Raw genomic sequence first — 12684 nt, forward strand, 5'->3', positions numbered from 1 at the left:
GCCACAGGCTTGGGGCCTCAGCGGCCCAGCACTGCCCGAAGGAGGGGTCCCCAAGCCCCGAGGAGGGGCCCCAGGAGACCCACTGGTGTGCGGTTTATACGCTCAGGACAGCTCCTGCCCCTGCTCAAAGATGCCTGCAAGAACTGGGAGAGTGATGGCAGGTTGTGTTGGCAATGGCCGGCCAAGTGCAGGGGTTGTGCTTCTACTCGTTTGAGTCAACTTCTGTTTTCATAGGAAATCTGTTCAGGCATGCCTCACATGGGAGGTGCAGCTCTCCTTAAGCCACGTTACTTCACTTCTGGTCTTGTAGGGTAAAGATCGGTAGTTTAAATTTGATGTCTCCAAGGACACGCCAGAACTTAAAGGAGAAAGTAATGGTGATTCAGTAGGTGAGCATCTGATGAGTGATTTGGAAGCAATGTGGTCTCTGCTGCGTAATCCCCAATTCTCTTGGATGTGGGGACAAAAATTGCTTCTAGACTCCATGCTTTTGACTTCTGTTTTTGAGAAGGTTGAGAGCAGTACTATTAGTGTTTGGAGCTGAAAATAGAGCGGGAAGAAGTAGTAGCAAAATTTCAAAGGGCTTTTATTCCAGCTTAGTGCCAAACCCTCTGTAGCATCTACAGGGTCATGTACAGAAGTTAGTCTGAATGAGCTGTAAAAGAAAAGCACTTGGTTGAAAATGCGCATGTTGCTGCTTGCTGGTTTTGCTTGTCTAAATTAAGCTGTGATTTTTCTCCAGGCGTATCTGATTAAAGCATGTCTGCTATGTAGACAAACATATAATGACAAAGCTACTTCAGGGAGGTGTAGAGGCTTATCAGATAGGAGCAGAGAATGATAACCTGGCAGCTTTTTTTTTTTTTTACAGTGGCCTGACAGCTGGCAGTAGTGGCTTTCCGTGTAGCTTTCAGTATTTATTTATAAAGTTGGACATAATTGATTTTTTTTTTTTCATTGGATCCAGCATCGTAACGCTTCATTCAGAATCTGACTTGCCCTTTGAGTCTTCCCCGCAATGTTGAAGAGAGCCCCTAAGGTATTCAGTGAACAAATTAAGGAGTGTCTTTTACTACAGTGGCTTGAGCTGGCCTTTGCCATAGCCAGTTCTACGCTGTTTATAGCTTTTATAATGAAAAAATCTTACTTTCACAGGACCGCAAATGGATCCTGGCTGCTCACTCCTTTGCTTACTGGTGTCTACTCTTGGTAGTCCAGTGCTGTTTACAGATGCCTCTGTGTTGGGTGCGGGGTGTGAAAAGCAGCCTGCTGAGCAGCTGCTGTTCTTGGGTCTTTGAGGCTTGAGAGAGACTCTAGGCACCTGGTCCGCTGGAAAGGAAAGTATGTGGAATGGTGGGATGGTGCCTGGGGGAAGCACAGCAGTTTGGTGTGACAGAGCAGCAGTGACATGAAGAACTATCAGCTTATGCTCAGCTGTTTGCTTTGCAGGAGAGCTTGCAGATCCAGCTGAGGTGAAGGACCAGTTGCGTGTTTAGTTGCATACATATCTACAAGATGCAAACTGTAAAGAGCTTATCGTTGGGGTGGGGAGGAGAAGACAGTCGCATTGAGTGTGACTCTAACTCGGGAAGCTGTTAAATGGTGGAGCTATGAGCAGAATTAAGGTACTCAGATTCCTGTTCCAGGGTCAGTTCACAAGACCAGGAGTTTTCTAGCTGGTACGTGAGGCTTTTTTGAGCAGCTGACTGCCTCCTTCAACATGCACGCCCCCTCCGGTGTTTGGGTTCCTCGGCACCAGGCCAATCCTGTCATCTGGCATCTGTCAGATTCCTGAGAGTGCAGCAGAGTACAAAGCTGTGGGCCCAGCTACCTCTGCTGATCAAAGGAAACGAGCTGGCTGGTGGGTGTATTTTGAAGAACGTTTGTTACTCCACTAGTTTCTGAACTCTTTCGTGTTTGCCCATGTAGAAGTCTGGTACAGGAACCAGGGGGCATCAAAGAACCTGGCTGGAGCCAGGTACAAAATGGACAAATGGTGTCATCTTCATGCAACAGGGAGTAGACCAGTGGAACTCCTTGCCAAAGGTTGTTGTGGATGCAAGAAGGTTAATTAGTTTCAAGGGAAGACTGAGCAGAAACGTGGAAAAGCAATTCACTGCTGGTTTCTAAATAACAAAACACTGTACGTTTAGGAAGAGCCAAAACTGGCTGGAGGTTGGGACACTACTCGTGGAAACCGCGTGGCTTGTCTTACTCTTGCCTCCGTGTTCCAATTATAGTTGCTGCTTATCACTTTTCAGACTTAAGAGTTAGACAAATGTTTTCAAGATACCTACCTTGGTGTGAATGATGTGGTGTTTCAGAGCGTGGATGCTGCGTGGTGGTCACAGTCTTCATCTCAGCATTCTCTGTGTAAGATAGCACCTGGGACGTGCTCCCTGGGACACCTTCAGTATTGTAAGTGAGACCAGAAAAAAGCTTTACAGCACACACACACACCCCCAGTAAGCCAGGCTTAGCAGCGCTCTGAATGTTTCCTTGAGGTGATATTTCACATTGCTCTTTCCAAGCCCTTTATCCCATTTGTGTTTTTCTGACATGAAAAATGTCTACTTGGACTAGGGAAAGGAAGAATAATGAAGCTGCTGTTTTAACTGTGCCAGCATGGCTGATGCAAGGCTCTGCTATGCACACCCCTCACTGACATAGCGAGACTTGGAAACGTAAATCAAGGCCTAATTTATTGGCAAAAATACACTTTATATCTGTTACCCCACTGTAATCAGTCGAGTGACAGGGGAACAATGTGCAGCTGATCAGAACCAGGAGTGTTTGTCTTCTGTAAAAGTTACAGTTGTCTGATAAACTGTTCTGCTTTAGAGCTCTGGGTTGGTGTACCTGCAGCTATCAGGGTTTCAGTGGGTATACTTCCCCGGGATCCTGTGAAGTCACTGAAGCCGTGTCTAATTGTTGCCTTTTCTGGCCTTTGGTCACAGATTATTTGCACAGGATTGCTGAATTCCACTGGAGCATTACCTTGGAGTGTTTGCGTAATCTCGAAGAAGCCTCACTGTTAAAAGATTGTCGAATTTTGCTTCAGGATTCCTGCAAACTAGGTACAGCAGGTCAGACATTAGCTGGCCAACTCAAAATCGGTACGTTGTTTGAAGCATAGAGCAGTTTAAACTCCCAATTTACTTGATGTTACTGCTGTGTAATGGGAGCAACAGTTAAGACATTTATCACATACAAAAGTCTACTGAATTCTAAGAACGTGAAGAAAACGCAGGAGATGTGCAAAGACGGCAGCCGGAATTTCACAGATGTTTCTGAGCGACTGCAATCTCTTGTGCTTCAGAAAGCCTCTAAGTGCCTGAAATGAAATGTGATTATTTGAAATCTGAGATAGCCTTATGGCGGTAGGATAATTTTCTCCCAAATCATGGTAACTGGACCACTGGAATACATATTATTACTCCTGGTTGCAGTAGTCTGGGAAAACAAGTGTAGACTGTGGCTAGAGCAAAAAGGGCTCAGGTAGGTGTGAACGATGAGTGAGGAAGCGGAGGAAGGCAGAGGTACCTCCCTGACAGGCTCTCTGAGGTCTGGTACTGCTCGTACTTACGCCCTCACTACACTGGTATTAAAATCTGTGGCTTTTAACTTGTGTGCAATCCGTAATAGACTTATTTCCACAAGCGTTCTTCTGATAGAGGCATGTGGCTTATCTCCATTTTTACACATGGCTAGAAGAGTTTGGAGACATGTGTTTCTTCAGTGTGCCCTTCTGTCTGTTATCTGACTCCACAAGACACAGCAGCCACCACAGCTTTGTGTCTTGGCGTGCGCTGCTGCTTCCGATACCCATGGTAAGTGTGACTTGAAATCTGTTTGAACCATTTTCCAAGCGGAATGAGCCCGGGTTGTGACAACTCTAACCCAAATTGGTCAGTCAGTTTCGAATACAATGTTCTTCAAAGTGTTTCAAAAGAAGGAAATACTCTACTACTGATGGCTTCTCTAAAATTATATGGTTCTAACAGAAGTTACGCTCTTTCCAGGCAAGTCGATAGCTAAGGTAGGGTCTGTGCTTGGAAGAGCTGCTCGTTAAGAATGTTACCACCGAGATGAAAGAGGAGGGGAGTGTCAGGTGGTTGCTTACACCAAAGAAGCAGTGAGTTTTCAGATTCCTACCTCCTTACTGCACCAGCTGTAAGAAACCAGTATTGCATACCCTTGGTCTTTCTGCATTTAACTGCTGCGTACTCTGGCATATCTGAAACCAGAACTCTGTGAGGGAGGAATATCAGAGATCTGATTTTGCTCATGCTGGCTTGCTCCAGCTTTGCAGAGGTGTTTTTGGGGAAACCTGTTCCGTGTCTTAAGACAAGCTTTGAAGGATGCGTGGTTGACAAACACCATTTGTCTGGGTGGCTGCTTGTCCTTGTTTCCTGGCCTCTATGGTACTGGCGCATTATTATTGCACAGTAATAAACCTTTCCTGGCTTATTTCTCTAATATGGGGGGCTAGGAGTGAAAGCTTTTGCATCCCCCCTCAACCTGATGATCTTGCATCTTGCCTGATCCAGCAATCTAATTAGTCATAGAGCTTAGTGTTGCTTCTGAGCTCATTTGTAGTTACAGTGGGTCTGTAATGGTAGTTGCCAGCTGAGTGTATGCAGACAGGCTCTTGGAGCTTACGAAAAGGCAACTCCAGGCTCTTGCCTTCTGCAGTCAGTTTCCATGTTGCGCGCTCAGAAGCCTTTGCTGCGTGCCTACGGTTCTGACTTGCTGCTGATTTTTGCTTGCTCCATATCCCTTCTGAAGGCTACCCAGATAGAGCATCTTCTGAGCTCTCATGGATAAATACAACCTTGCTGGCTGAACACAGAAGATGAGCTGTGTTCAGAACACAGAATGTGAGCTGCTAATTAGGCATTGAGTCATCAAGGGCAAACTTTCTTTGCTTGCTACCTTAGAGCGTCGGTGACATTTAAAGTGAGCTCGGAGTGAATATGGGGTTGTACAACTCCCTGCTTCTGCTGTTCTTCTCTGGACCCAGTTTGGAGAACTCAGTTCAAAGATCATGCTGAAATGATGCTTGTGAGAGCACCTGCTGTAGCCGTGAGTACTGCGGGGCGTGAGGAAGTCTTGGGTTTCCCCCCCCAGAATCTCCTGACTGTGGCAAGAGCCCGCTGGTCTCCCTTCTCCAGGGACACTGGAGGGTGCCTTAGACTGGTGGTGGCTCTTGTCCTTTCACTTCCAAATGTCAGGGTTCTCCCTGTAAAACTGTTTTCTCTGCTCAGCGGCGTTGGTCATATCCTCCCACAACCAGTTTTGAAAGACTATTAACATTGCTCTCAATGTGTACTTTATTTATTGTGTATGCTGAAGGCTCCAGTGACAAGGAGGTTCCAGTTCTGTTACTGTTGTTGAGGAAAACTTCTGAGGACTGGCACTTGGCCACCTCTCTTGTTCTTGTTTGCTTTTGTCTGTTTCTTTTCAAACATTTTTCAGCCATTGTTTCCTCTGGAAGTACATTTATTTTTTTTTTTAAACAGTTTGCAACACTTCCAGTTTTCGTGTTTTCCTGCAGGAGCTGTAGCTTTGAGAAGTTTTGTGGCAGAGTAAATGATTTCCTGTATAAATAGTCTGGTTTTGCGTTCGCTCGGGTGCGACAAGGTAGGAATTGTCTGGCTGCAGTTGTGGTCGTCTAGACTAGGGAGTCCTTTCAGAAATATGATATGCCAAAATGTTTTGAAGTTTTTTCTTTTGGATTGGTGGTTGCAATGAAGGACAGATGTGCATGAATAAACAATTCTTTTTCTTAGTCGTGGATTTAGCAAGTGCATAGAAAGGCTTCAAACCCAAAGATGGTTAAGAGGAGTAAACGTTACCGTTCATGTTTCTTGTATATGCAAAGACTGGATGCCACTGACAGCCAATATCCACTGCACGTTCCCCGCTACTGCAGGTTTTTGTCTGCCCTTTTAGGGTGGATGATTAGGGAAGCAAGGTTATCCTCTTAAAATTCAGTTCTGATATTTTTCCATCTGAAAAGAGATTTGTGCCGAGACATCCCTAAGTTCTTCTAGAAGGCTTAAAGCAAATGGCCAGCTTTTCATCCCCCAATTTCTGTGGGTCTCTTCAAGCATACTTATAAAATAGCTGAAAATTGGACAGTCGTTCAGAGTAATATGCATAAATATACAGCATCCTACCACGGCAGCCACGTCCAAGAGGGTGATCTAAGGGGTGCAGAAATGATCTAAAGGGTGGTCTCGCTGCAGCCTGTGTTCCCGTTAACTCCCTTGCATGAACAGAGACATGCATCCAGCTCTGCAGTGAGCTCGTTCACAGCTACCCCAGCAGATAATCACTTCCTTTTCTTTTTTTTTGTAGGGTGGGTTTTCTGCTAGGGCAGTCCCTGATCTGCCTGCCGCTGAGATCAAGTGAGCATGAGGGCTAGTGGGGGAGAAACGGCAGCAAGACCTGCAGCCAGGCACGGAGGGAACAAGCAGAGCGGAGCCTCGCTTGGTTTTACAGCTAAGGCAATCTAATAACTGACTGCTAACCAAACTCTGTCCTAGGACTGCAGACTTTGCCCTTCATGGCTGCTGAGAAAGCTCCACGTTGATTTTGTTACATACCTGGACAATAAAGGGATTTATTCAGAATAAAGGGCTCTGATATGAGGATTGCAGAATTGGCTGCAGCAACTCACTGGAGTAAACAACTGGACTGTTTTTGTGTCCGTACCGAGTATGTCTGGTATGAGGTGCGATAGCCAAGCGCGACTATTTAGGCTTTTGGCAGCAAAAACAGACAATCTGAAGGAAGAGGGGCAATGACAACTGCTCTGTGTTGTGGGAAGGAAAAGGATATTGCAGAGAAAAATGGGTTAATCCTTTGCTCTGAAATTTAGTCCAACATCTCTTCTCCAGTTCCAGGCTCGTAGCTGTGGGAGACATTCCAGGTAGCAGTGAACAAGTCTCATCTTCTCAACCAGCGCATTTAGCGTGCGTTGCCTGGCATTCTGGAAAACTGGGTTAGTCCCTGTGTCTGCACACAGAAGCCTGACCACTTTATTGGTTTAACTGGATTAGCTGATAGTTTAAACTGAACTATTTGTTCACACTCGCACTGTAAAGAGATTGTACTTTGCTGGCTTTGTGGTTAGCGCTTTCCATTGCCAGTCTGTTCCTGGAATTATGGTATTGACAGTGCTACAGAAGAGCCCAGCCCGTCAAGGAAAACAGAATTGCACCAGGGTTTTTTGTCAGTTCAGACCGCTTGGTCTGACAGTTGTCCGTGACCGTCTGCCACCAACAGAAACGCCAGGGTCGTTGTGGAGCGTCCTGTGGATTTGGTACTTTTGTTGTGGTAACTTCTGAGTCTCTGAAATCAGTATATGATGTCAAACAGTATAATTTTTTAGGACACTTTTTTATTTTTTTTTTTCCTCTTCCCTGGTCGTTGAGTGGTTGTGTGATTGAGGTTAGTGTAGCTGCAACAATACTGGAGTCATAGCTTCTTATGCCACTAGAAAACATGATGCATTTCTCCCCTGTTCTCCATTCCTCATTGCACGGCTATGTGCAGAGAGAGGCTGTCAGCCAAATATTACTATTTTTTTGTAGTGTCTGAAGTAGAATATCCTTTCCTCCACTGGTGTCGGTAAAGGCAGTGTTGTCTTGTGCTTCACCTGCAGTTGAGTTGCCCTAGGAATGTTCTTGAGAAAATCATGCAGGAGAGGCTCCTCTGCAAGCAGGGGAGTCTGATTTATGCAGCAAAGCCTGTGAAAAGCTACATGAGGCTATCCTTCCCTTTGTATTACTATCTTGCCCAAATCTGTTACAGAATCGCAGAAGGGATAGCTTGGCTGTGGGGGACAACACTGTGTTTCCCTGTGTATCATGGGGATTTGTTTCTTTGGAAGGTTGTTTTTTTATGCAAGGTATTTTCTAGGCTATGCAGCACACATGGTTCTCTGTGAATTCCTGAAGGAGAGGTTGGACAACTGAATCTTTGGAAGATTTTATTCATTATGTTGGTTTGAGACATCTGTGATGAACGGAAGAGGTTGGAAGGAAGGCTGCTGACTCTCCTGGTACCTTTTTTGCATCTAGCCCTTTGCTCACCTGAAGTCTTCTCTTCCAGCATCCAGGTGGAGAAGAGGTTTTGCTCGAACAAGCTGGTAGAGATGCCACAGAGAGCTTTGAAGATGTGGGGCATTCCACAGATGCCAGGGAGATGCTCAAGCAGTACTACATAGGGGAGATCCATCCGGTAAGGACCAGCTGGCTGCAACAGCCTCTTTCAAACACAGGATGGGACTGTGTAAAAGTGTGACTGTCCTTTGTGTAACCCACTAAACACATACACCAGGATGTGTCTTGCAAAATAGGTAGTTAAAGCTTTTAGGCAGTCTCTGTTGTCCAGGATTTCTGTTGAGGAAAGAGGATGTCTGTTGAGGAAACAAAACTAAATTGGTCTTCTCTTTCCACCACTCAGAACAGATTTCTCACTGCAGTTAAATCAGTGGCACTCAAAGAAGCTAATCTAATCGGTCCCCTCCTTTGCTGGTGGTACCATAACTTCCCCTCTCCTTGTGATTTAGAGTTCAGGAGGGTGAGAGATCACAGGGGCACAGCACAAACACCGACTTCCTCCCTGCTACAAAGACGGGGCCTTTGGGTGCTGAAGGACCAACTCCTTTGAAAACCGAGTCCAGGCAATTACCCCTGTGATGAGAACTGTACAGAACAATTCCCTCAAAGGCTGCAGGTTTCTTTTGAAGTCAGTGCTTATCTTTTTTTCTTATTTTTCTTTTTTTTTTTTCCCTCTTGACAGCATGATCGTAAAAAAGAAGGTTCTAAGGTAAGCTATTAGCATTTTACTTTTCCATTTTAATTAATGCTGTGGAAATGATATTATGCTCACAAAATGAACACAGAGGTTGTCGTTCGCCTTTTTTTTTTTTTTTCCCCCTGTGGACCTTGTGGCTTTATGTTTACACAAACTACAGTAATGAATAAATCCTCCAAGCAAATTATACCTTGTTTTTGTTCTGAAGCTCAGCAGTCACCTTAGTGTGAAATTGGAAGTGGTTTTTTGTGCCCCCTCTCCCTGACATCAGCAATGTTATTTCCACACCTTGAGCCTTTTTGCATTGCTCACTATGTCCTGACCACTGAACTGTTAGTGTTGTTACACTCAAGCCAGGAGACGGGCACAGCCACCGTGGGGTTGGCTGTAAAACAAGAATTCTCTGTTAACTGCCCCGGTAATCATTGGTGTTGCTTAAAACCCAGGTACTCCTGGGTTAGAACAGGGCACAGTGTTGCAAAAATGCCTTTGAAATGGATGGGGAGAGGGAAAGGGTAATAAATAGAATCCCATCTGAGAGGTAAACACACGCCTTGCAGCTGGCTTCTCTTCTCGCTTGGCTTGAAGGCTTGGACCAGGCACAGCTCTGCCTTCAACAACGCTTTCATTAGATGTTGTTCAAAGCGGGGCCACTCGCAGAGTAGCAGGAATCAAGGAGGAAACTGTCAACAGAGAGGGCGGCGACCAAAGCCTTTGGGAGCGTTTGCGTCCGGTAGTCAGCCATAGAAAGAATTAACTCAGGCTGGGTAAAGCCTACGCTTGGTTGTAACACAGGACTGCAGGATTATGTATATATTCACCTTAAAATTTATTGTTTGGTTCAACTCCGTTTCATAAACAGAATCACACACCTAAGACGTGCGTGGAAGTAAGCAGTAATCTGAGTAGCTTCCTTGGATATGAGTTACGTTTTTGTTTTTTTTTTCAAATATTTTTCTCTTCTGAGGAGAAAGTCCAGTGAGTTACGTACAGCTGAGGTCTTTCTCCAGTGTACAACATCTGTTTCAAAAGCAGGCCCGAGTATAACTTAAAAAGAGCAGCAAGAGAGAGAAGTCAAAAATGTAAAAATAAATAGGGGTGAACCACAAAAAAAAAAAAGTTGTACACGTATACTCTTGTGACGCAGCTTGGAGGTAGCTCCCCACAGAGAGGTGTCAATGTTTAGCAGCCACTGAACATATTATGGCAGAAAAGCAAGCACTACGACTCTCAGGAAATGGAGATAATTCTGCTTAGGATGGGCAGAGAAGGTGACTTTCGGCTGGTAGGTATTGATGAAAAACTGGAGAGCAGCAACAGCCATCGAGGAGGAGGCTGTAGAGCTGATGAAAGCCTAAGAAAAAGTATTTAAATTCTCAGAGTTTTACGAAAGGAGGAGTATAAACGTTTGGAAGCAGATTGCGTGCAAGGGAAGAGTTACAGAGAACATTGTGGTTGTACGCTTTGGTGGTCAGGCAGCAGGGTAGCACATGGGGACCCGGGCAGGGGTTTGGAGAAGGCATCGCAGTGTATCCGTATCAGGGTGCCGGCTACCGCCCATAGCAGGCAAGCCGAACAGCCTGGTTTGCGAGGTAATGAGCAAGACCTGTTTTTGAGAAGGGTGCAAGTTCCAGTGCGAAGTTGAGGACTGGGCAGGAGGGATTGGACTGATGGAAAGAATGTGGAGGTGAGGATGAGGGCAAACATCCCCAGGAACATCCGCACTTGTGACAGAGGGTGTTTGGGAGAAGAGGGGAGGGTTATTTTTCCTCTGTATCTGTAATCACATGTTCAGTCTTGTAGTCTTATTAGTACATGTTTAATGTTTCTTTTTTTCCCCTGCTAACTCCCTCTCTTCTCCTTCAGGACCCAAGTATGACATCCTCAGGCCAAGCAAGGTATAGTATCCTCTTAAAATTAGAGTAAGGAGTTGAGGGGTTAGGAGTCTCTATAGAACTGCGTATTAACTGTTAATGGGCAGGAAAAAAAAAAACCCTGGGGATATTACTGCAGTGTCCGTAGAACTGCGTATTAACTCTTAATGGGCAGGGAAAAAAAAACCCTGGGGATATTACTGCAGTGTCCTTCCAGCAAGCAGAGAGTCCAAAATCAGTTGCCAAACTGCAGCGGAGCGAGTGAGCGGCCAGGGTGTGCACCTCTCGGGTTGGATGTGGAGACACACGAAGTCCCTGGCTCCACGCCGGGCAGAACGGGCATCCTGGTGTTTTGCAGTTTGAATCCTCTGGCCCACGTGCTCACGTTGCACGGCTGGGGCTGCAGTCCCTTTGCACTACGGGGATTATTTGGGTGGTTGCTGTGGGCCACAGGGTGATGCAGCACCAGTCATGTGCATTTTTTTGGAGGATCTTTACCATGACCAGCCCCGTTCAGTTGAAAAATCACTGAGTGCTCACAGCCAGAACAGGGCCTTGGTCTTTTGTAGCTGATGCAGAACTTTTTGGCTGAAGAGGCTGCTGAAGGTGAGCCTGTGGCCTCTGCTTTATGAGCAAGGAAGATTTATTGTGGGATAGCTGTAGCAATTTCCATCCTTGAGTCAACTCAGCTGTTTGTATAGCACAAATTACAGTCTGACTTATTTAAGGAAAAAAGAAAAAAAGCAACCCAACAACAAAAACCCCAAATTGGTTTCTGTATGTGCCAGGCTGGAAACTTCAGCGCTTCAGCTGCTATTTTATAAGCCACCAAGCCACCCTTGCAGGCGTAGGGGCCTCTCGCAGGGGCTGGGCAGAGCTCTGAGCACGGGGACTGCTGGAGCTGCCCAGCCCCGTGAGCCGAGGCTCGGCGGTTGGTCTGTGAGCTGATGGGAGACGGGTCCCGAGAGTTCCCTGGATGAAAACAGATGTGTAATAAGTGATTAACATCTTGAATGAATTATTAACCTGATTCTTTCTTCTGGTTTGTGTTGTCTGTGTTTGGTTTTGTTTTGTTTTTTCTCCCCATAGTTTCTGGACAACATGGCTAATCCCCATCTTCGGAGCACTGGTCTTAGGTTTAATGTATCGCTATTACATGTTGGATGGGAGAACCTCTTGAACTGACCTTGCTGGGACCTCAGAAAGCCCGAAGGAGAGGGCGCGAGAGAGAGTGCATGCACGTGACACATGGAGTTCTGCTTCCCTTAAACTCTTTCTGCCTTGCTTTTAGCTTTGAGTCTGTCGAGTGATGTTGATACCCATGGGACCAAGCTAATGGCAAACTCTGTCTCTCCTAACTCTGGGACCCACGGACCTGTTGTGCTTTCCTCTTGCCGTGGCAGGGCAAGTGCAACTCCCCGGTATTCTCTTAGGTTTGTGTGCGGTCTCCCTCACATGTGCGTGCTCGTGCGCTTGCTCTCTCGCTCTCTCTTGCTCTCTGAAGTGAACCACAGACCACCTTTTTCTTTCAATGCCTTTTTGTTAAGCCAGACAACGTGGAACAGCTGCTAGTGAGCCTGTGGGTTTGCCTCAGTCCTTCCCGTAGCATTGTCAGAAATAAACTGCAAGTTGTCTACAGTCCTTTCCAGAAAAGACGTCCGGAGCTTCGGTTCCGCGGTAACTTTCCCAGTGCATGCAGGCAACACTAATGGGAGCAGCAGGAAATTGTTAGCGTTTGCTACCTCTTTCTGTACGTGTCTGTTTTTAACGGTTAAACAAATACAAGTATTTTAAAAGCGATTCTGTTCATTTTGTAATATTGGTACTTGTCCCTTTGAAATGTATATTCTGTGAAACAATTTATACCGTGAATCCTGGTGTGTTTGGGTGCTTTTGTGCTGCGTGCGACAGTGCCAGAAATGGGAACTGACATGTGGCTTCTCAAAATGCGGGTTTTTCTTTCTCCCCGAGCTCTCGATCC

The 12684-nt window shown here is 45.9% G+C and overlaps 1 protein-coding gene across 1 annotated transcript; it reads left to right on the forward strand.

Annotated features, from left to right (window-relative positions):
• The first annotated feature begins 3374 nt into the window (after positions 1 to 3374).
• LOC104129695 (cytochrome b5 type B) lies at positions 3375 to 12460 on the forward strand. Its single transcript, XM_035898036.1, has 5 exons — positions 3375 to 3380; positions 8122 to 8250; positions 8815 to 8841; positions 10696 to 10727; positions 11793 to 12460. Exons 1-5 carry the CDS (start codon positions 3375 to 3377, stop codon positions 11881 to 11883), a joined length of 285 nt encoding a protein of 94 aa, XP_035753929.1. The 3' UTR covers positions 11884 to 12460.
• The last annotated feature ends 224 nt before the right edge of the window (positions 12461 to 12684 follow it).

The sequence above is a fragment of the Egretta garzetta genome, unplaced genomic scaffold (assembly GCF_000687185.1).
Source record: "Egretta garzetta isolate BGI_Z169 unplaced genomic scaffold, ASM68718v1 scaffold67, whole genome shotgun sequence".
Taxonomy (NCBI): Eukaryota; Metazoa; Chordata; class Aves; order Pelecaniformes; family Ardeidae; genus Egretta; species Egretta garzetta.